We start from the raw sequence: 21,331 nt of genomic DNA, 5'->3' as shown, positions 1-21,331 counted from the left end.
TTAGAAACAGATGAGGCCGATCCAAAGGTAGGTTTTGGCCTGAATGAGTGGTTTGAGAATGTTTCGTTAGAACAACTTTTGCCTTAATGTTTTTAATAATTAATTCAAAGCCTTAAACATGGATTTTTACAACTAGAGGATACTGCCAGTGCAAGCCAGGTGCATCAGAGGCTGCCTGAGGCTTCAACCAGACAAGGAGAGTGGCCGGAGTCGCTGTTGTGCCTCACAAGAGAATTACAGACGTTGCCTCCAGATTCACCCCCTTCTCACAGAGTCACAAAGCAGTTCAGAGGGGTAGGTAGAGAATGCAGCAAAACACAGACAACGTGGTGTGTAACAGGAAACTTACAACTTTTCTTACATTACATTTATACAAATTTACAGTTTTGCAAATTAAATGGCTCTATAATTATGCAAGTGCTTTTTTCAAAAATAAACATATACCAATTCAATGATATTTACAGACTTAGCAACCTGCCTCCGAACAGCATGATTTTGCTATAAAGTGAATCTTCAGTGCACCGAAAGTGCAACTCACCCTTTAGAATTAATTTCCCATGCAAAACCTCAGCACAAGAACCCCGGGCTTTGTACAGCCACAGTTCAAGTCTCTATTCATCGTAATGCAGCGATAACAGGAACTTGTCCACATCCATTCCTGCTGGAAAAGAATTTGGCAGCTTCTTTTTCTGTTGGAGAAGAACAGTTGCATTAAATACCAAGAACTCGAGGACACTGAAGCTGTCTGTAAACACTTTCTTTATCCTTCCCCATTTGCACTGTAGAAATAACTGCACGAAACTCTCAGACACTGGTCCCAAATGTCTATGTGCAGCCCCATGAGACTGTCCCACGATGAGGGGACAGGAGCAGCCAAAGTTTTCAGCTACAGCCTTAACCCCCCCAGACACGGTGGGACCTCAGCCATGCCCCTCAGCTCTTGTAACACCCACCCACCCTGCACAGAGCTGGGCGTTTTGCATGTGTGGCACTTCAGGAGTGCAGATAACTACGCGGGGTCAGTTACAGGTGCGTCTCCTTTTCAGTTATTACATACATGATGTTTTAATGTCTCACCTATACCTTTGCTATTTGCCCTTAAAGCAAGCCCTCCTGTTAAAGGCAAGGTTTTGTAGACTGCAGCGACTGGCACCGCACATTTCTGGTCCTGGTGGTGACAGGAAGGAATACAAGAATAGCTGGACTTTTTTTTTTTTAATGCTCAATCATGTTTTAAGGAAATTCTTTTGATTTTCACAGATGTGCAGACAGCAATGGAAGTTACTTATGTATCTGAGTGCTGTATCTGAGCAAATCTTAAGAGCAAATCTGAGCTTAGTTGAGAATGGCCTTGAGGGATAAAGTTAAAACTTATACAGGATGTCAGGGATGCAGATTATAACAAAGTGGCTGGCAGGGAGACCACCACCTTATTGAAAGAAAGTTTTAGCCTGCTATGCATTGAGCATTCTCCATTTAAGCAGCAGATGCCAGTACTTGCCTTGATTTTCTTCTTCTTGGAGGGCGTGGGGGAGCCCTGGAGGTCCCTCCGGCCGGCGGCGCGGGGGTTCCTCTCGCCCTCGCCCAGCTCCTCCAGCTTCCTCTTCTTGAGGGCGGCCCTGGCGGGGCGCAGCTGCTGGGCGCTCTCCTTGAGGGGGCTGGCGCCGCTGCTGCGGGCCATGGCGGCGCGCGACAGGATCATGAGCGTGTGCGCGGCCATGCTCACGCTGTTCTCGCTGCCCGTCTCGCTGGCGGGGCTGCAGGCGGGCAGGTCCGGCGTGGCGGGCGGCACCATGGCGCGCGGCGTGGCGCCCTCCTCGCTGAGGCGCCGGCACGTCGGCGTGCGCACGCTGTCCGCCGTGTCCTCCGCCAGCCGGTCGCCCAGCCCGCAGGGCGTCCGCGGCACCGGCAGCTCGCCGTGCTCCGCGGCCTTGCCCGCGGGGCTGTGCCACGGCATGTCCTGCAGCAGCTCCACGCACTGCTTGGCGAAGGGGCTGGCCAGGCACAGGCCTTGGCCGGCAGCTTTGCCCGCTTCTCGTTTGGGCTCCTTGGAGGCCAGGGAAACGGAGGCCGCCGCCTTGCTGCTCCCGTGAGCCAGCGGGCCCTGCTTCTTGCTCAGCTCCGGCACCGAGGCGGCCGTCTTGTCGTTCCAGGAGCCAGCGCTCTGCTGCCCGTTGGAGAGCTTGGCCGCGTCCTGGCTCTTGGGCTTGTCATCGCCGTCTCTTCGCAGCTCATTCTCTTTATTTGCTGTAGCCTTGTGGAAGGCATCCAAGGGAAGCCCTGCAGCTCCCGCCTTCCGCTCGGGCTGCGGCTCCTTCGCGGACGAACCTCTGCTGCCACCAACTTCCGGCTTGCACAGAATTCGAGGCAACGTTTTGTCTTTCTCTCTCTTTGTTCCCGGAGCTTTAGCAGAAGCAGGTGCAGAGTCAACAGCAAATAAAGTATTTTCATTCCGTTCTTTCTGGGCGAAACTCTTTGCAGTCTGAATTTGAGCATTTCCTCCCGGCGCGGGTAGGACGTTATCGAAGCAGAGCACTCGCCTGTGACTTTCACTGGGTCTCGAATTCGAGCTCACGGTCTCTACGGGCACAATAAGCAAGTTCTCCTCTGCTTTCCTTCCTACTTCTGCACTGGTCACCTTGTCTGAATTCCCAGTCCTGAAAATGAGGTGAAAAGACTTCAGCAATGTATTTGTTCTTGTTGTGAAAGGCTATTTCAGCTGGCTGCAAGCTCCTCCTCCACCAAACACCCATTTAAAGCTGTCTCCATTTGGCAAGTATAAACATTTGATCAACATACGAAGACCAGGGCCACAGAGTAACAACTCCAGAAAGTTCAGGTAAGACCAACGAGGAGGGCACATAGGTACGAAATGGTACAAAGAACAGTTAGACCAAGACTCTTCACCTTAGGGGAGGGCCTTTTCCAGGCTGAAATGCAACAGAGCTCTAGAGAAAAATAAAATAAAGTGGGAAGTATTCTTCAAAGAAGAACTAGGGGCTCCAACTAAAATTAGTGTTAAGTTCAAAACAAAACAAAGCAGTTCAGACACGGCCCATAATTAAGTTTCAAATTTTCTGCCTCGAGATACTTGTAGATGCTGGTAATTCACACACATTCCTGACAGGAAAGTCCATCATGGGATGCTGCATATAAAGATACTCTGGAAATCCGGGGAGCTGAAGCAACCAAAAAGCTGGCAGGACATTCTGTGCACTGTCACCATGGGGTGGCATTGTCCTGGTGCTCTCGCCAAGGGTGACAGGACACAGAACAAGAGGTGTTTGGGGCTGGGGCTTGACCCCACGCAGCTTCTGATGAGCGTTTGGATGAGAATGCAAAGGCCGTGGGGGGCTTGGTCTCCAGGTCACAAAGAGCCACATGAGTGTGACAGACCCCACTGATTTGCAGCCATGTCCAAAGGCAAATGCTCCTGCTCTGTCAGCTCAGAGCAGTGCCAGGCCCGTGCCCTCCTCCCTGGCACACGCTGCATCGCCAGGACACGATTTTGCCTCCTCACCTGCACGGGCACCACTCGCCAGGCGCTACATTTTATACAAGAAAAAGCCAAGTATCTTTGGGGTGGTAACTCCTTTGGAGTGAGCAGTAGTAGCTTGTTTTATTTCAGTGAAATTTGAGATGAAACACAGGACAAAAGAAATACATTCTCTATTTACAGGGAACATTTTGCTCCCTTTGCTATGTTGAGATGGAAAAGTTAACAGCACCCGAGTTCTCCCACAGTTCTTATCCCAGATCTCGCCTCCGGGGCTTTCCTAAAGCCACCTTCACATGTATGCGCAGCGTATACCTCGGTAGAGGTTTTGTTTATTACTTTTTAACTAGGAGGTTGACTAGTTCTTGTTTTCTTCCATTTTTCTCTCCTAACATTTTAAACTGAGTCCTTATAGATTTATTTTTTTTTTTAGAAATATGCTTTACCCCTTGCCCCCCTACTAATATTTTAACTCCTTTCCTCTTCACTCTTTTAGTCTTTCCAAAGTCCTTTTGTTTCCCTAGTCCCCAGCCTCCTCCGTTGGCAATAGGAGTTACTACTGAAGTGGGGTCCTCTCTTTCGCTTGCCGCAGAGAGGGCTCTTACCTATTCTGAATAGGAATTAACTTTGTGCTGATGAATATAATTTATCATGGGATTCTTCTTGCCATCCTTTAAGTGACCCTTGATCAAGGAGCATGCAGCTGAAACACTGGTGCAAACCAAGCTGACAAACCACCCTGATTTGAGCCAGAAGGGATGTAATGGGCAAATTCTGCTGGCTCAGACTCTTTTCAAACAACTTTTAGTTGAAAATTGAGACAGGAGAAAGTAATATTAAACTAACAGAGGAACAGCAGTAAGAGAATTTGGCTCCAAGTTTGCCATCATCAGGCAGCTGCCCCAGCACACATCACTATGTATCAACACTCTCAGGAGAGAAAAAGGAGGAGAAAAAAAATGCTGTCTGCATTTGCTTATGCACAAGAAACCCCCAGCAAGGACAAGAAAACAAGTCTGAGCAACTAGCATTACTCACCTTTGTGCACGAGAATTTGGGTGGCTCAGAGGGTCAGCGACACTTGGTACCAATTTCCCTGGAGGAACATGAAGCATTAAACAAACTGTAGTAATCCAGGTAAATCACCTCACAGTACAGTAACATTTCACATGATAAAGAACTGGTCCTTTTTTGTATAAATATGCAATACTACTATGTGTTAGATATCTAATACATATATCCTTAATAAATGTTTAGAACTGTTGGTATTGCAGTGCAGTTTGGTTTCAAGGGCAGCAGTAAATTGCACTTAGAAGTAGTCAGAGGAAAAAATAATCGGAAATACAAAGAAAAATTTTAACTGCATTAGTCTTGAAACAAGACATTTTGACGATAAGCTTGATTCTAAGAGTAGCATTTATAAAACATTTTCAGTAAAAACCGACACGTTCTCAGAACAGTCACTTCTGTTCTCAAAGATGCAAGGCAGGTACCTGTATTAGCCTTGTTTCTTGCTCCAGGGACCTTCTGAGATTTGGGAGGGATGGGTAGTTTAGGGACACTTCTGTTGCACACTGGATTTGCTACAGGCATATGTAGAACCTTGAAGAAAAAATAAAATAGCCCATTACGATTTACCAAAAGACTAGGGAAAACTTGAGCTTTAATTCCGAAAAGGCAGAGGTCTGTTTGTAACATGGTACCTGGCGAGCAGGCGCTGAGAAGGTGTTTCCGTTTTGTCCCACCACGGAGAGGGGGATCATTCCCACCATTCCTTGCAAGACCGGCTGCACCGGGGACGTGATAATAATCGCAGAACCTAAAAAACATCAAGGATTAAAACTATACAGAAAAAAAACCTCATTGAGCAGAAAAGCTTGAAGACAGGATGCCTTAAAAGTACACCTGGTCAAAACCCGTGGCAGGAAAAGGCCTGGCTTTTAAAGAACAGTGGGTCCTCACCACCCATTATTACCCCCGAACAAGGCAAATACAAGTGTTCTGTCTAGTTTTAAATGGATTCTTAGACTTTGTTTTCCTCCATAAAAACGGGGCATAATGTACATATGTTAGGGCTTGAAGTTAGATATTAAAGAATTAGAATTAGTTAGAATTAAAGTATTAAGAAAAGAGTAAAATTAAATAGCTCGTCTTGGGGCTTAGCAAACAAACTATTATTTGCATTTTACTCGCTACAATTGCCTGCCCTCCCCTCAAAAAAAGGTTTGTCCAATCTCCTGGTGCATCTACACCACCTTCCTCAGATGAGGAAAAAAACAAGTTGAAAAAGGCGAGTTTTGTCCCAGTGTAGGTATCTAATGTATACTCCTAGTTGGTAAAAGGTGTCAAATATTAGACTCTATCTAATTAGTCAGACTCTAGTGAATCAATGAGCTTGAGATCAGCTGAGAAAAATAAAAAAAAATAAAATATCATAAATAAAACATTTGTATATGTCATTCTGCCTATTCTGCTTTTTCTCTTAGCAATAAAAATCTGACTATTTCAGTTACATTAATTATAAAAAAAAATCTCTCTTTTTCCATTAAAGTGGGATCAGATTTGGTCATGTATTGGTCATTAAAAATCAGCATTCCTAAAATGTACATTGCCAGATAAAGAAAGATGTACATAGTAGTGCCCAACATCCTGCTGCTTCACTTCACTATTTAAGGCAAAAGTTACCTGAAATACTGTCATCTCGTGCAGTGCAAGTCAGGGCATCCTTTAATTTACCACCGCTAAAAATGCAATGTGAGCTTCTAAACTATGAAGCTACTTTCCTCAAAGCAACATAATCCAGGGCTCGTGTAACTTTTATTTGGTTCTTAGTAAGAAATAATATATTTACTAAACATACAATTCCTGACTAGTCAAGTGGGCAGGTAGAGCACCAACCAAAAACAAGAAAGATTTCCTTTTAGTGCACTTACAAAATGAGTGAAAAGAGCTCTGTGTGTGGGTGTATAGATATATATGTGCATATATAGGTACATACGCATGCAACAAGCCTTCCTTGCCTTTCCCAAGCTGCATTACCTTGTGGGAAGTTCGGGGAGACGGCCTGGCTCGCTGCAAAGGTGTTGCTGGGCCTGGGAGGAGTCCGCAGGGGCTGCACGGCCGGGGCCTGGGCAGCCAGGGGCAGGGAGCTGCCGGGCAGCACCACCACGTTCGAGGGGGCCCCTGCGGAGCCCAGGGCGGCTGGGTCGGCCACGCACGTGGCGATGTAGAGGTTGTTGGAGCTGCCGAAGGCTGTGCTTGTTGCTGGCATGAGCTGTATAAATCCCCCTTCCTTGGAAAGGTTAGTTGCTCCAGCAACTGAAAGAGCAGTGCAGTCTTCGCTGTGAGTGTTAACGGAGCTGACAACGGGCTCCTTTGGTCTGAGGACGAGGAGATTCTGCTCTGCCAACGCTGAATCCGTGTTTTTTTCAGTTTCTTCTGAAGCTGGGCATTTGGGCAGGCCTGGAGTTTTGGTGGGGGATTTGGCTGGAGAAGACAGTATGATAGTTGGCAAATTTTCTCCCGTGATGCTGGAAACAGCATTATTTAACTCGGTATCTGATGAAATAAATGGATCATCGCTGATGATGATTTTGAGGGACATGATATTTGAAGAATCAACATCCATTGGCTGACTACCAGCAGACACACCACGGAGGCTTTTGGCCTCGGTGGCAGCCTCGTCTGCTGAGGATGTGGTTTCTGGCAGAGGGGAATGGCACATTTCACGTGTAGTGAGACTATTTTCAGCAGGTACCACAGAAATTTCTGTGCATGCACCACCAGAAGGGAAAAACATATCATCAGCATCTACTTTTGCAGAAGATGATGGTTCCTGCATTTCCATTTGAGCTCCCTCTGAATTTGATAGCCCTGCAGGGAGGTTAAAGTCCTTTCTACAAGGCTTATTGAGTGTATGCTGATCATTTGAATAAGGTTTGTTAGAAGCTTCCGTCACTTCAAGCTGCAATTCTGCTTTGTCAAGCTCAGGAATTTTCACAGCAGATCTAGCAGCACAGTCTGACTGCTGGCCCTGGTCCTCACAGCTGGGGAGGCAACTACAACTCTGCTGTAAAACCCCAGGCAGCGTCGCTGCTCCACTCGCGGCAGCCTGCTCTTTTCCCAGTTCTGCTGGCTGCCTAGGAACAGAAGAATTACTTTTTCTTAGCACCGCGCTGTGTCCAGGGCTCCCATCAGAAAAGCTTTTCCCATGTGGCTTTTCAGACAGTGATGTATCTGGCAGTAAGTGACACTTGCTTCCAGACGGGGCTCTGTTCCCAGTGGCTGCAGCACCATTTGCCAACGAAACCAAAGAAATCTGTGAACTACCAGAATCAACGTATTCCAAACCAGGACTACTCGGAGCACTGTGACTTAGCGAGTCCCCTCCAGATTCCACAGCTCCTTCACTTGTCGATACTAACGCAGCAGCCTCCTTGTTATCATAAGCATCTCCACAGTGTTCACTACATTCGCTGTCAGGACTCTGTCTTTTGCTAGGCTCAGTCAAACTGGGCATAGAGTCAAAAGTGATTTCAAGCTCTCCAATTTGATCATTGGTAACTGCTTTAAGCATTTCAGTCTGCTTTTTTGGTCTGCAATTTCCATGCAACTGTTCGTTGGCTGTATTTTTCTTAGTCATATCATCATTAATACTATTCTTCAAGGCACATGATGCTTCTCCTAAATGAAAATCTTTACAGGATAGAGATTCTCTAGAATTATCACCTGTAAAATAGAGACAAATGTTTTCCATAATTATTCCAGCAGATGATTCTATCACAGGGTTTTTACACTTGCAAATGACTTAATGGAAAACCATTTCACACAACCCTAAATGGGAATAGCACCACTCACCTAATCCTTATTTGCAAGCCGAGTGGCAAGCATCCCGCTAGCCCAGACAGATCAGCTGAGTTTGTACATAGATAAATATATAGGTGATAAGTAAATGAGTCAAGTCACTAAATCGGATTTCCAGAAGCTCAAAAGAGCATCTCAGGATAAAAACCTCTTGCTCTATTTTCACAGACTTTCTCCAAATATCTGCTACTGCTATTGTCAAGAACGGGGCACACATAGACGAGGCATTTTGTCTAACCCAGGTAGACTCTTTGTGTACTAATTAACCAATATGTTACAGAACAGAGAGATTACAGAGGTTTGATGAAAAGTCTTTAGAGTAATTTCACTTGTTTCACACTGCAAATTGCAGAGTATTAGTTTGGAGTGAGTAAAAAGGCTCTGCAGACATTCAGATTTCATTCAGGAGCCCATCAAGCACAACTTAGAAGTACCCATGGGGACTTCTTTTAAGTTTAATGGTCAAACTTCCTAACAGACCAAGTGCAACTGTACACCAGTGAAATGCAAACTTCAGATTGCGTATAATCTGAAACTGTGAAATATTTGATACATAGAATCAACCTGTCTGGAAGTATTTTCATAATAACAATGAACATACTGGATTTTAGGGGAAATTTTAGGAGGAAGGGGGATTTTAGAAGACTTTAAGGGAACAAAAGATCTCAGGGGAAAAAAAAAAAAAAAGCTACACTTACTAGTTTCTTCTGTTCCTAAAGAACTTTCAAGTGTTTCCAGGTTATTTTCATCCACCAGGATTGTACTTTCTACTGCAGTCTGACCAGAAATACCAGCAGGTAAATTCTTGTTTACCTTGTTCTTTCCTATTTTCAAAATTAAGCACCAAAAATGTTTAAATATATTATTTTATACACAAAAGTAATCAATACATTTTTTAATGAAGCATTCAGATTTCAAAGTCAAGAAATACCATCCTAAGCTGAGCAAACAGTAACTTATTATGGATCTATTACAGATCCAGCAGCAGCATAGAAACATCTTTACCTTGTTTTTGAAGAGATCCTTAATTACTAATGTAGAAAAACTTTCAATGACAAATATAAACAAATAAATAGGAACTATCATCTTTTGGGCTGGGAGAATCTAAAATAGCAATAGAACAATCACCGTAAGCCAGCACAAAACCTGAATTTCAGCTATGTGAAAATGCTCTACTTCATTTCCACAAATAAGGATATGTAAGTACTTCATTCTGATTGAGGAACACAGATGCCATATAGTCTATTTCTCCTGCAAGAGAAATCTGCTAAATTACTTTGCTCAAGAAATATTTGAAAAATCCCTCATCATTCATGATGCTTTTCATAATGGCACAACTGAGAATAATATACCTACCATAATCAAACAAGTCAAACAGTGCCTGAAAAGCTGGATCTGATTCTGTCTGTTCTAAAATGTCCTGTATAGCCTCTTCTGACATATGAATTTCACCCTGAAAGACGACAGACAGAACTGTTTGCTCAATCAAAACCAGAAAAAAAGCCCACTCCCAAACAGGAATTCCTTTATTTTCAATTTGTTTTTAGTTCTATTACTTCTGCTCAGTAGTCAAACACAGACAAGTGTTGGAGTATTTCTCCTGCTAATTGCCTTTTTTTTAAAAAAAAAAAAAAAAACTAGTGATTAAAACGCTTAAAAAAACAAAGCAAAAAGAACCCCAAACAATGATTCTCATCAGACATTATGCCCTGCAAGTGCTCATTAGAGTATTCTCCACATAGCACTGACTAAATCTCAGGCTATGCTGGAAGCTTACACAGATGGTGTGAACAATACGAACCCACACTAGTAAGATTAAAAAATAATAATAATAATACTCAAATTAACCAGGCTTCTTGTTTTTTGCATATAAATCATTAATGATAATTGACTAAATAAGCTTCTGGAAGACAATGTTAAACAAAAGGAAGTTTTGTTATTTCCTTTACCCATTCAACATTCTATAATCTAACCTCCAGCTCATTTTCTGTGAGGGCAGGGATGAGATGGGGCTACAGAGGCTTCTGCTCTTTGGGCCCCTGATCCCAGCTCGCTTGCTTGGCAGTGGCCTCGCAGTGGCCGGGGCAAATGGAGCAGAGCAGTCAGTACAAACTGAAGGATTCAGGCACAAAGTCTCCCCCAGCCTACAGGGACCTTCTCAGCACTCCCCCATATTATGGTTTCAAGTGCGAACAAAAAAGTTTCAGAAACTACTATGTGCTTTTCTTCTTGGGGCATCTGGGTACACTTCTGCACCTGACTGGTGGGAAGGTGACCTGAGGTTGCTCTCCTGGAACATGTTATCCACAAGAAATCCAAGATCTTAAGGAGGTAGGGAGACCGATAGATTGACAATACATTTTTGATGCGAAAACTACATGCGCCAAGATAGCAACCTAAAGCTATTCTAAGCCATATGTAATTATTAGCTCCTTAAAGAATTATTCACTTGCAGCTTGGGGTTATATTACCACAACTAGGTCTAGGATGTTTTATAAATTAACATTCACAAGATTTTTCACTTGTCATGACAATTACTTGGGTTAATGATTATTAAAATCCATACAGTCCCTGTGGTTTGCTTTTGGATTATTTTATCTGAGCAACTAAATTAAGAAGCTGCTTTGAATTTGTTTTACTCGGGGGGGGGGGGGGGGGGAAAGACACACAACTTTTCAACCGTGGATTTCAACAAACAGCTACTGAATGGAAATCACCAAACAACGGAATGATAGCCTTTAAAAACTAAACACCTCTACTCGCTGAGGATGAGGAACTGTCTGAAGTCTCCTTTTCTTTTCATGAGGATTAAGAAGATAATAGCTTCCCTCATTAAGTGCCTCTCTAATTGTCAGCTTGAGGGAAAACATTAAAGCACAAGTTTGTGGAAGCAGAATATATTTATCCTTCAAATGCAAAAAAAAAAAAAAAAAAAAAAAAAGAAAAGAAATTATTGAGTTTTATTTAGGTTTCAAAGGTAGTATGTCTTGCTGCTTTGGATGCCCACAGTGGAACTTCCAGCAAATCTGAAAAAAATCAGACCCAGCTAAACACATAAGGAGGCTGCAATATACAAGGAGGCTGCAAGATTGCAAGATATTTTAAATCCCTCCTTCTTTTACCTATAAAACTTCCTCAGTATGAGTCTATTGATCAGGATCTCAAGTCAGAAGCTTCTGAAATTACCAAAAGTGCCAAAGATGCAGTGAGGTGATGGAGGCAGGTGATGGAGGTGGGTCTGGGGGCAACCTCCCTGCTAACCATTGCTGCCAGATGTGGTCCTGCTCCCCTGCCTTTGGACCTTGCTGGTGCCCTGTTCAGGCACTGGTAAGAAATTCACAGTGCTCAAGTGACTCGAAACTGTCTCCAACAAAACACAAGCTTCCTGGCAGCTCAGTGGCTTGAGCCAGTCCACCACCACACGGCTATGTAAGAGTTAGCACTTACGGAAGGGAAGTGGAGGACGGCCCCTTGGGCAGAAACCAGCAAAGAATAGACCTCACATCAAAAAAGAGGCTGGGAGAAATAGTGCAATGCAGGTATCAGGCAACAGATGGTCAGCACAGTCCCCATAAATGATCATGTACACATGGCTGGCTACCAAATGTGTAAACAGGGCAATGCACACCTACCTGCAGCCCAAGGATTTCATCAATCGAAGTCTCCTGTTCTGTGGGGCCACTGTCCGTCTGCTTCGGGGCCTGCGTGACATTGCCATCACTAGAACACAGTTGTTAGTTCAGAATTCAGAAATAAATCCAGTAAAAAAATAACAAAAATACCTGTCAATTCCATAAGTATGCTTATTACCTGCTCAAGATTTTGTTAATGTTCTCAGCAAGCTTCTCCTGAAGAGATTTGTTGCTCAGGATTTTTTCTCTGGCATTTTCAATAACCAGTTGCTGGAATGCAAAGTTTAAGAGTGGTCATGGTTATGTATCTACTTTTATCATCACTACAAAAGGAACAAAAATTTTCAACTTACTAGTAAAAATCATTTCATCATAGACAACACTTTGCAGTAACAGCAAATATTTTAACTATTTAATGTGATGCTAGTGCAAACTTATTCCCCTTCTGGAAAAAAAAAAAAAAAAAAAAAAAAAAAAAACCTGCTACCTCTTCACCTGTCTAGCATCCTTACTGTCCCCTGAAACACCCAATTTGTGACTGCAGGATATCTCTGTGAAAAGCAGTGCTAAACACTCCTATACTCAAAAACTCTTCTGAAGCATGGCAAGGCTTACTTTATTTTCTGCTTTTCTTCATCCAAAAAAAAAAAAATTACTGTGTTCTGATATAACAAAGTCAAAAAAAATTTTAAAAGTCTATGCAACTGAGTAGACACACAGAACCAGATTAAATATTTAAAAAGCTTCTGAACTTTTTCTAAACTCTTTAAACTCTGTGTAATACTTATGATGAACAATACAGAGAACTAGTTTTCCTTAATTTGAATTAGTTCCTTAAAACTAGCTACCCCCCATAAGTGTATACTTACCGGGAAGTTACCATCTATGAATTCTTGGAGTGGCTCACTTTCTTTTTCTACTATTATTTCCTCAGTGTCTTGAAGATTTCTGCTTGTTGAAAGAGGTGCAGGTGTTCCTGGGTTCTTCCTCTTCTGCGATTCACTAAAGCATTTCAGGAAATTTATGATATATTTTGTGAGAACATAGCAAACAACAGAAGCAAAGGTGACTAAATTAAATCCTTCCTCCCCCTCCTCAGCAAGTGAAACAAAAAAAAACAGAAAACAAACTACATATTGGAAAAAACAATAAAATCTAACATTCATTTAATTATCTTGCACGCATGTGCTACATATAAGGTAAAATTAAATATACTGAGACACTAGATAAAAAACACAATGGCAAACTGAATTTCATGCCCACAATTCAAAGCAATGCATTTTGAAAAGAAAAATATTAACTGTTCGTACACATTCTAATTGACTTTCTCAGGAAAGGAAATCTGCATTGTCATTGGAAACAAAAATCTCTGAAGGTACAACTGTTGTCAAAAAAGGCAAACAAATGTCAGCCTGCATAAGAACTTAGATGGTGAATAGGAAATTTATCTATTTTCAAAATCAGATGACGGGTGTGACCCTTTCTGAAAGCACCATGACAATCAGCAGTGGCACCGAATCACTTACATGCAACGAAATCGTGCAGGAATAGAGGGAATTTGGAAATGGTAAAAGTGAGTAAAAACCTGGAAAACCTATAAGCAAAAACACTGATAAGACTGGGATTTATTCAGGGATAAAGATAACAAGTGCAACAACAAAAAAACCCACAAAGACTAGACAACACGGTTCTCCTCTCATTAAAAACAAGGGACACAGGAAAAAATGCAAAGTCTACTAGTATAAGAAAAAAAAAGAATTCAAGTTTTCTGCTGCCAGAATCTGCCAAAGCCAACAGATTCTTTAGGTTAAAAAACAGAAGGTACATTTACATTTATACTGACAGTTTTCATAATTGATTTTGGAATGACTATTAAAACCCAGGCTTCATAGCTTGCTGCTTCTTTCTAAAACTAGAAGAAATAATGTTGATAATGCTGAAGCCTACTGTATGCAATAAGAAACATAAATAGCCTCCTATCAATCTAATCATAAGGTCTTAGATTTTTCAGCATGAATTACCACACACTGGCCAATGTCAGTGGACCTCAGATCTCAGTCTATCAGTTGAGAAAATTTACACTAGAGCCTAAAACACTGCAGGGCCTCTGAAACACGTGAAAGAATTGTTCACCTTTTTCGCCTTCCTGGAGACAGCAAGTTTGAATGAAGCTTTCGTTCTTGTGATCCTGGAACTTGGATGTGTATGAAATCTCCTGCTTTATTAAAAAAAAAATAAAAGTGACAAAAGAATCAGACAGTCCAAATAACTGGAGAAAAAACAGGGATTTCTTTGAAACTTTGAAAGATCACAGTCCCAATTTTAGAAAACTGAAAACTACATACATAAATTCTTCACAGAAATAAGAAGGTTAAAGGAGAAAAAAAAAAAAAAAAAAACAAGAGTGCAACTTACTGTTGATCTTATTCTCCTGTGTTTGTGATGGGTGCACAAACAAGGTATTCAGTCTTGCCTGTGAAATGCTTTGACTGATTGCTGGTCTATGCAAAACTTGAGCAGATACAATAGAAGAGGAACTCTGTTGTCCTGACTGTTGGGCTACAGACAACAATCCTGAGCTTGGAGGAGCTGACTGCTGGAGCATTCTCTGCCTCTTCATTTCAACAATTCCACTTCTTGTACGTGCTGGAGATAATAAAGACACAATAAGAATACATAACACAGGATTTTAAAAAGGTTGCCTGTTTTCCAAGCTGTAGTTCTCAGGTGTCATAATATTAGACCTCATTAAGGATGCTCCATTAAAACTTGTTTGTGCTTTAACATTTAATTTATGAAAACTCAACGAGCCATTAACTCTCACTTCTGCTAAGTGGAACCACCCCCATGCCACCTGATCCATTGAGTCTCAGGCCAAAGAACGCTCAATCCTTACATTGCACATTCTCTTTTCTCACACAGGTTCCACAAGAACTCTCTCTATATATGCATAAATAGACACACATATCAAGTACTATAAAGAGAAATATTTCTCTGCAAATAAAGTAACTTTTCCTCTTTGGGAGTTCAATTATCAGATTTTGCAATGAAGGAAACAATTCCACATAAAACAATTTATCTTTCCATATTTCAACTGTATGTCCGTATAAAATATTTACTTTGCAATTACGATTTTAAATTTCTCTTCTACAGAATTGAACCTTTGTGATATTTAGACTAATTATATCTTCACTTCCTCTATGAACCACAAATTAAGTCAACAACTTCAGTAGTGAAACAGCAGTTTTAAAACCTTTTTAACTATGTAAACTTCTAAAAATTTTTTTCATTAGAAGAGTGAAAATTTTCACTTTTGCTACCTAGCAAAAGGCAAGGTTTTTTATTTTCCTTTCTTAATCACCATAGCAATCCACAGACTGCCCTGAGTACAACAGACATATACTGAAGTCATGCAGTAGAGATCCAACAATGTTACAGGTCCCTCTTAAGAGCTCTTAAAAGACAATAATTGATTGCTGAATGATTCCTACATAGTTCCCACAACAGACTATTCGAACATAAAACCTATGGACCCCATGCAAATGATTCAGTTACTTACCCCTTTGATTAGCAGAAAATCCTGTGGAATTCTGCATGCTCCTATAAAATTAAGCAGGTAACATAAATAAAAGGCACCCAATGGAAATACCTAACTACATATTGCAGAAATATCATATAGCAAATTTCTGTTTGACACCGATTGAACATTACTTCATGAGGTTCTAAAAGTAGGTAAAAACACCCTGCAGATTCTTTAAATGAAGCCTACTGTTAAGTTTTTGATCACATAACCACAGTGGTATCAGTTTCTACACGTTTCTGAGAAGCAGTGAAAGATGGAAACCACAGTGACAGAAATAAGGAGAGTAGGTCAAAATGTAGCCTCGCTCCTAAGGAAAACTTTCATCATCTTGATTTCAGCTGTATTACCTGATCTGAGAAAGTGTATAATCTAGCTTTTTCCACAGAGATGACATCATTGCTGGAACTTCATTTGTTGTTTCTAAAATCAATCATAAAAAGTGACAGTCAAAATACTTATTTTGGGATAATTCAGGTAAGATTTAACTTTAGGCATCTAGTTGCCATCTTAATATTTTGTTAACTGGAGAGCCCAAAACCCTAATAATAAAAACAAAAACTAATAAACACCATAACACTGACTGATGAGACCATACAGCTACCATGAATAACTATTATAACTTTATAATTGCTCACTCTTTCTGCACACTTAATTGAATTTTTTGTGCTTCTTTTAGTAACATTTTCAAACATAAATGAAAATATGCCAACAATTCCAGTTGTCAATTCACTTTGCTCACCAAATTCTAAGTGTCAGTTAATTGCACAACAACAAGGCCTTCATCTTCTAACACAGACACAGTGTTGTTCAAAGGGGAAGTATAGACAGAAATACTGCCCCTACCTCAAGAGGCTCACAATTGTGACAAAAAAAAGAAAATAAAATTTTGCTGAAGACTTACCTTTTGTTTTCATGGCTACATATTCATTTAGAATAGTTGTCAAGTTTTTTCCACACAGGGACTGGAGGGAAAAAAAAAAAAGAAAAAAAGAAAAAAAGAAAAAACAAAGCCACTGATTTTAGAATCTTCCTTATAAACTACCTCAATAACTTATTCTCCATCCACAACACATTATATTTAAGCTTGCCGCAATCCTGGCACATTTAATTATCACAGTTCTTTAATGACTACACCATGGTGACCCTCAAACACAAGGAGCTACACATGGAACTGCTGATGCTGAATTGTCTCAAAATGGGTAGAGAATAATCTGTGAACCAAACTGTCATTCTGAACATAAAATATGAAGTACATGATCTCATGGCACACAACTGGTACCACACAGATTTGTATGACTTCAACTTGACTTGTCTTTGTTCTGATGGAATAAAGCCAAAAAATAAGATTATAAGCATCTACAATAGATTACCAAATATCTACATTCCCAGGATATAAAACGCCTGAAAAAAATATCTGAAGAGACCTGTTGTCTAAGGTAAATTGTTAACTTTCATATCCTATTTGTTCTGTTGTTTTAGGTGAAACAGAAAATTAAGATTTTTAATTTACCATTATCACTTTCTGTACCTTTTTGAATTGTCTGTGTGTACAAATTCCCACAAGATATGACTGATAAAAACACTTTACTGAATTGTAGGTATTTTGAGCTGTAGTGAGATTTTTTTTTCTTTACACTAGAATACCATCACCTTTTTATGAAAAATAGAAAAAAAATGCACCTCTTGAGAAAAGGAAAAAAAATTTTTTAAATAAACAATATGGTGGAATCTTTTCTATTTATAATTGCTTTTCTAGTTCTTCCTGGCCACACCTTGGGTTCAATTCCCTTCTCCACTACCCAAAAAATATGGATGACTAAACACTTGTAAATGAAATAAGAAGTTCCATGCTCTGTTCTCTGTTCCATGCACTGATCGGGAAAATTTCCACAAACTTTGAATTGCAGACAAAATCCCAGAATATATGACTGAGCGGCACATTAAAAGAACGGAATGCAAAACGGGCAGAAAACATACATATAAGTATCAAAAGGTTGATACGCAGCAATATTCAAAGCCTATAATTTCAATATTAAATAAAAAGCCTTATTCTGCATGTGCTAAAAACACAAAGCATAAGGGTACCCTGTAGTTATATGCACCTATCTGCATACATAGCTGCAGACTGCATTTATACTCACACACAAACTTCCACACACTTCCGTCTGGCACGAAGCAGATCATAGTGATCAAAGAGGAAGCTAAACCAGAACAGTTTTGTTTTCAACAAAATCTTGCTACACCCAAAAGTTGAGGCACCTTGCCTAAACTAATATTTTCATGAAAGAGAGCCTTACTGGCTGATGTATCTAAGAAAAATAAGTCATCTTCAATAAATAACTACAGCAATCTTGAAATCAGTAAAATCCTGGGAAACTGTTCCACATAGCAATCCTGAAAACTAAAATAAAACAGACTAAATTTAACAAGCTGAACAATTGGCATGTTTTACTCTTAGATATTTATTAGTAATATTAAATTTTGGAAATCAAGTAGAAAGGCAGCATCTAACAGCACAGGATTCTGAGGAATACAGATGACTATCAAACTAAACGAGCACCATTTGAGAAGCAACTGTCACACTATTTATATATATCCTGACAAAAACGTTAAAGAGTTTCTTCAGGAAAAAAAAAAAAAAACAAGGCTTCTTTTCCAGTGATGTAACACAACTAAACTTCTGTGCTGCAAGTACAAACTTACCAGCAAGCAGGCTGGGATAAAGCCATCCTCCGTACAGTGCTCAGCATATTCTTTCAAGTCTGAGCTCTCTAAAATAAACTCACGGCAGGTAGCTAAAAGCTTTTCCTGTTGTAAATATCCTGCAACAAACCAGAGATAAAATTTTGCTATTTTACTCATCATTTCTGCACATTGCTCTTGACAGTTATTGAAGCATTAACACAACCAGCTATAGGATATTAATATTGAAACAATTATGTAAGTAATGTATCACACACACACACACACATATATAGAGCAGATAAGGAAAATAAAATTATTTTGAAAGAACACTTATGTTGCAAAGTATTTCTTTACTAGTTAAAAACAGAAATAATAGATATTATTGACATTACTGGATTTGCAAACTATTTAAAAGTAAGACAATGTAAACTTTACTTTACAATCTTTACTACACATAGCCTTGTACAGACAAAATAGAAAAATGCCAGCCTCAAGTCAAAAACAAACTCACACATGGGTTTTAACTATAAAACATCTAGTTATAATTAAGCGGAAATTTATTGTACTTCACTAGTAAAATGCACTGCTACTTAACAACAGCCCTCTGCACGTTTTCTAATTTCAGAAAAAAATAGAACACGCATTTAAACAATGAATTAGATTTCTTTAAAAAATAATATTATACAAATAATATTTTTAGAGAAAAGGTTTTTTTCCTTTTTCCCTCCCTCCTTCCAATTTACTGCAATTTGTATTTTTAGCATATATACTAGCTTATATTTCATACATCTACCCTGAGACTTGGTAATTTTCTTACCAGGAACTATACTGAAAAAGTGTGCTTTTCCAAAATTCCAACCCTCAGCAAATATGCCCCTTTAAGCCATTTTAAGCCCTGCTTTAATCTTCAAATACTCTGAACACTAAAAGGTGAAGCTAGATCAATCTGCATAAAGGATTAGAGAACAAAGAGCCATAAAAGAAAACATGGTGTCTTTTCTCTCTTGCCTGCAGCAGAACTGAACATGCAATGCTTTAAAGAAAAATTAAAACACACACCTAATAATACAACGCTAAACATCAGGATATACACTTACATCCCCAAATGGACTGCCTCAGTTCAGGAAAGTGCACAGAAAAACCTTGCCTTAAGTTTGTATGAAGACATCATTCTTTTATCAGACCAAGTACAGCTAGAAAAAGTAGCTCAGTTTTCAGACTCAACAGCCCTAGTTCAAATCTCTGGCAAATAAACTTCAAAATTAAACACAGCTTGGGAACAACCACTGTGAGTTTAACTAGCATGAATGAGCTAGCCCATACAAGAGAAAAATGTAGCTAGCACCTGCAGAATGGAGAGGGCTGCCATTCCGTTTCCTGTGAAGTAAGGTGCTCCAAAGTGAAAAAATACCAGTATTAAGATTTCCTGGCAGATTGAACTTAAATTGTTTGCACACATACATTGTAATCATGTAGCCATGTGCAATCTGTAATGTTGACTACCACAAACAAGGAAGAGACACAAAAGGAGGAGCGTCAGCTGAACTGGGAATTATTCAGTATTCTGTTCTATTTTAGTACATGTGAGGACATGTCTGACTTACAGTATTTCCTCACTCTTTAATTAGAAAATGATAAATTTGCTTGTACCTTTTTCTATAGGCCAGCTCATCTCATTCTTTCTTAAATTAACACCCACCAGTGCTCACAGCACCAAAGACTTTGCTAGAGAAAAACGAACATGGTAGAGCAGCTGTGCCAGGAAGCCTGTTTATCTGCTCACAGTTTGGAGTCCTCAGAGAGGAGCAATCGCTGTGAGGAGGCTGTCAGAAACACCCCTCGTCGACAGCCTAAGAAGCTCGAAGTTTTTTTGGAGTAATGTGTGCACCAAGTCAGGACAGGCACAAGCCAGGAGGAAGCAGCCTCAACTCACACGAGATGGCCACGGCTTTCTATTGAGTACACATGTGGGATGAGCTTCTTACTCACAAAGAGAAACACAGTTTTATAGAAAAGGTACAGAAAGCATTTAATGCCCAAGAAAATATAACCCCTGCACAAGTTTAAGGGGGTTCTTTTACCATGCATGCAGTTTGAAAAAAACCCTGAAAAAAGTCCTCTGGCTTTGCAATAATAAAAGCAACGTTTCCTTTATTGTCCCAAATCCTCAGCCAGCATCAGCAAGCATTTCTGGGTGATATTCAAGAATAAATGCAGCCAGAGGCAGAATAAAGCTTCAGCCTCAAAGGTTTCCGACTGGTGAAACCCGCCCACCTGAAAGTAGCATCTTACAGAAAGAAAAAAAAAAAAAAAAAAAAAAAACTGCGGGGAGACCTGCGAGGCCCAGCACCCGCGAACAGGGGGGCTATTAAATACCGGGCCTTATTTCTGATTACTGCCCATTTACTCTCGCCTCCAGCGGTGCAAACACGGGGGCCTTCCCCCGGCCTCCGCTGCGGCCCGGCGCTCCCCGGGCAGCGGGCGCCCCTCGGCCCGGGGAGGCGGCGGCCGCCCCGTTCCAGCGCCCTCACTCACCCAGCACGAGCCGGGCCACGTCGGACGGCAGCAGCATGACCCGCGGCGCGGAGGCGGCGAACGCGGCCCCCGACCCCGCCGAGGCGGCGCCGGCAGCCAGCGCAAGGCGCGGAACGGCCGCCAGCCAGCGCCGCGGCCGCCCCTTCCGCCGGAACCCGCCGCCGCATCCGCTTCCCGGGCCGCCGCCGCCGCCGCCCGCACCCACGCGCGGAGGGGTAACCCCGCGGCGGCCGTTAAACCGCCGCGCCGCAAGGTGCGCGGAACCGCCCGCCCGCGCCGCGAGGCGGGATCCCAGCGCGAGGCGCGGCGGGGAGAGGCGGCGGGAACGGCCCGCCCGGAGATGGGCCCCTTGGATCCCGCTTCACAGGGGTCTGCGCGGGGAGGCCGCCCGTCCCGGCCAACCGGCTCTCCCGTGCCCCCTTCCTCAGCCCGCCCTTTGGCGCGGCCGAAGTAACCGTGGGGACTGCAGAGCAGTCAAAATAATTTGCTAGTAAAATGTGGTCTCCGGGAATGTGTGAATGACCTTGGTGCTATCTC

General features: G+C 41.5%; 1 protein-coding gene across 1 annotated transcript; it reads right to left on the bottom strand.

Moving 5' to 3' along the window:
• Positions 1–276: 276 nt before the first annotated feature.
• NPAT (nuclear protein, coactivator of histone transcription) lies at positions 277–20,910 on the bottom strand. The gene is made up of 18 exons (XM_088522304.1): positions 20,795–20,910; positions 18,278–18,396; positions 16,476–16,536; positions 15,922–15,994; positions 15,551–15,591; positions 14,407–14,637; positions 14,125–14,209; positions 12,861–12,993; positions 12,170–12,261; positions 11,992–12,079; positions 9,716–9,812; positions 9,058–9,183; positions 6,536–8,224; positions 5,200–5,315; positions 4,990–5,098; positions 4,535–4,592; positions 1,502–2,657; positions 277–689 (listed from the first exon to the last, which is right to left on the bottom strand). Exons 1-18 carry the CDS (start codon positions 20,829–20,831, stop codon positions 612–614), a joined length of 4,389 nt encoding a protein of 1,462 aa, XP_088378430.1. The 5' UTR covers positions 20,832–20,910; the 3' UTR covers positions 277–611.
• Positions 20,911–21,331: the final 421 nt, after the last annotated feature.

The sequence above is a fragment of the Tinamus guttatus genome, unplaced genomic scaffold (assembly GCF_059628265.1).
Source record: "Tinamus guttatus ecotype Peru unplaced genomic scaffold, ASM5962826v1 Tinamus_guttatus_pri_ptg000150l, whole genome shotgun sequence".
Lineage (NCBI taxonomy): Eukaryota > Metazoa > Chordata > Aves > Tinamiformes > Tinamidae > Tinamus > Tinamus guttatus.
The sequence above is the reverse complement of the archived record's forward strand: the minus strand, read 5'-3'. Positions and strand labels throughout refer to the sequence as shown.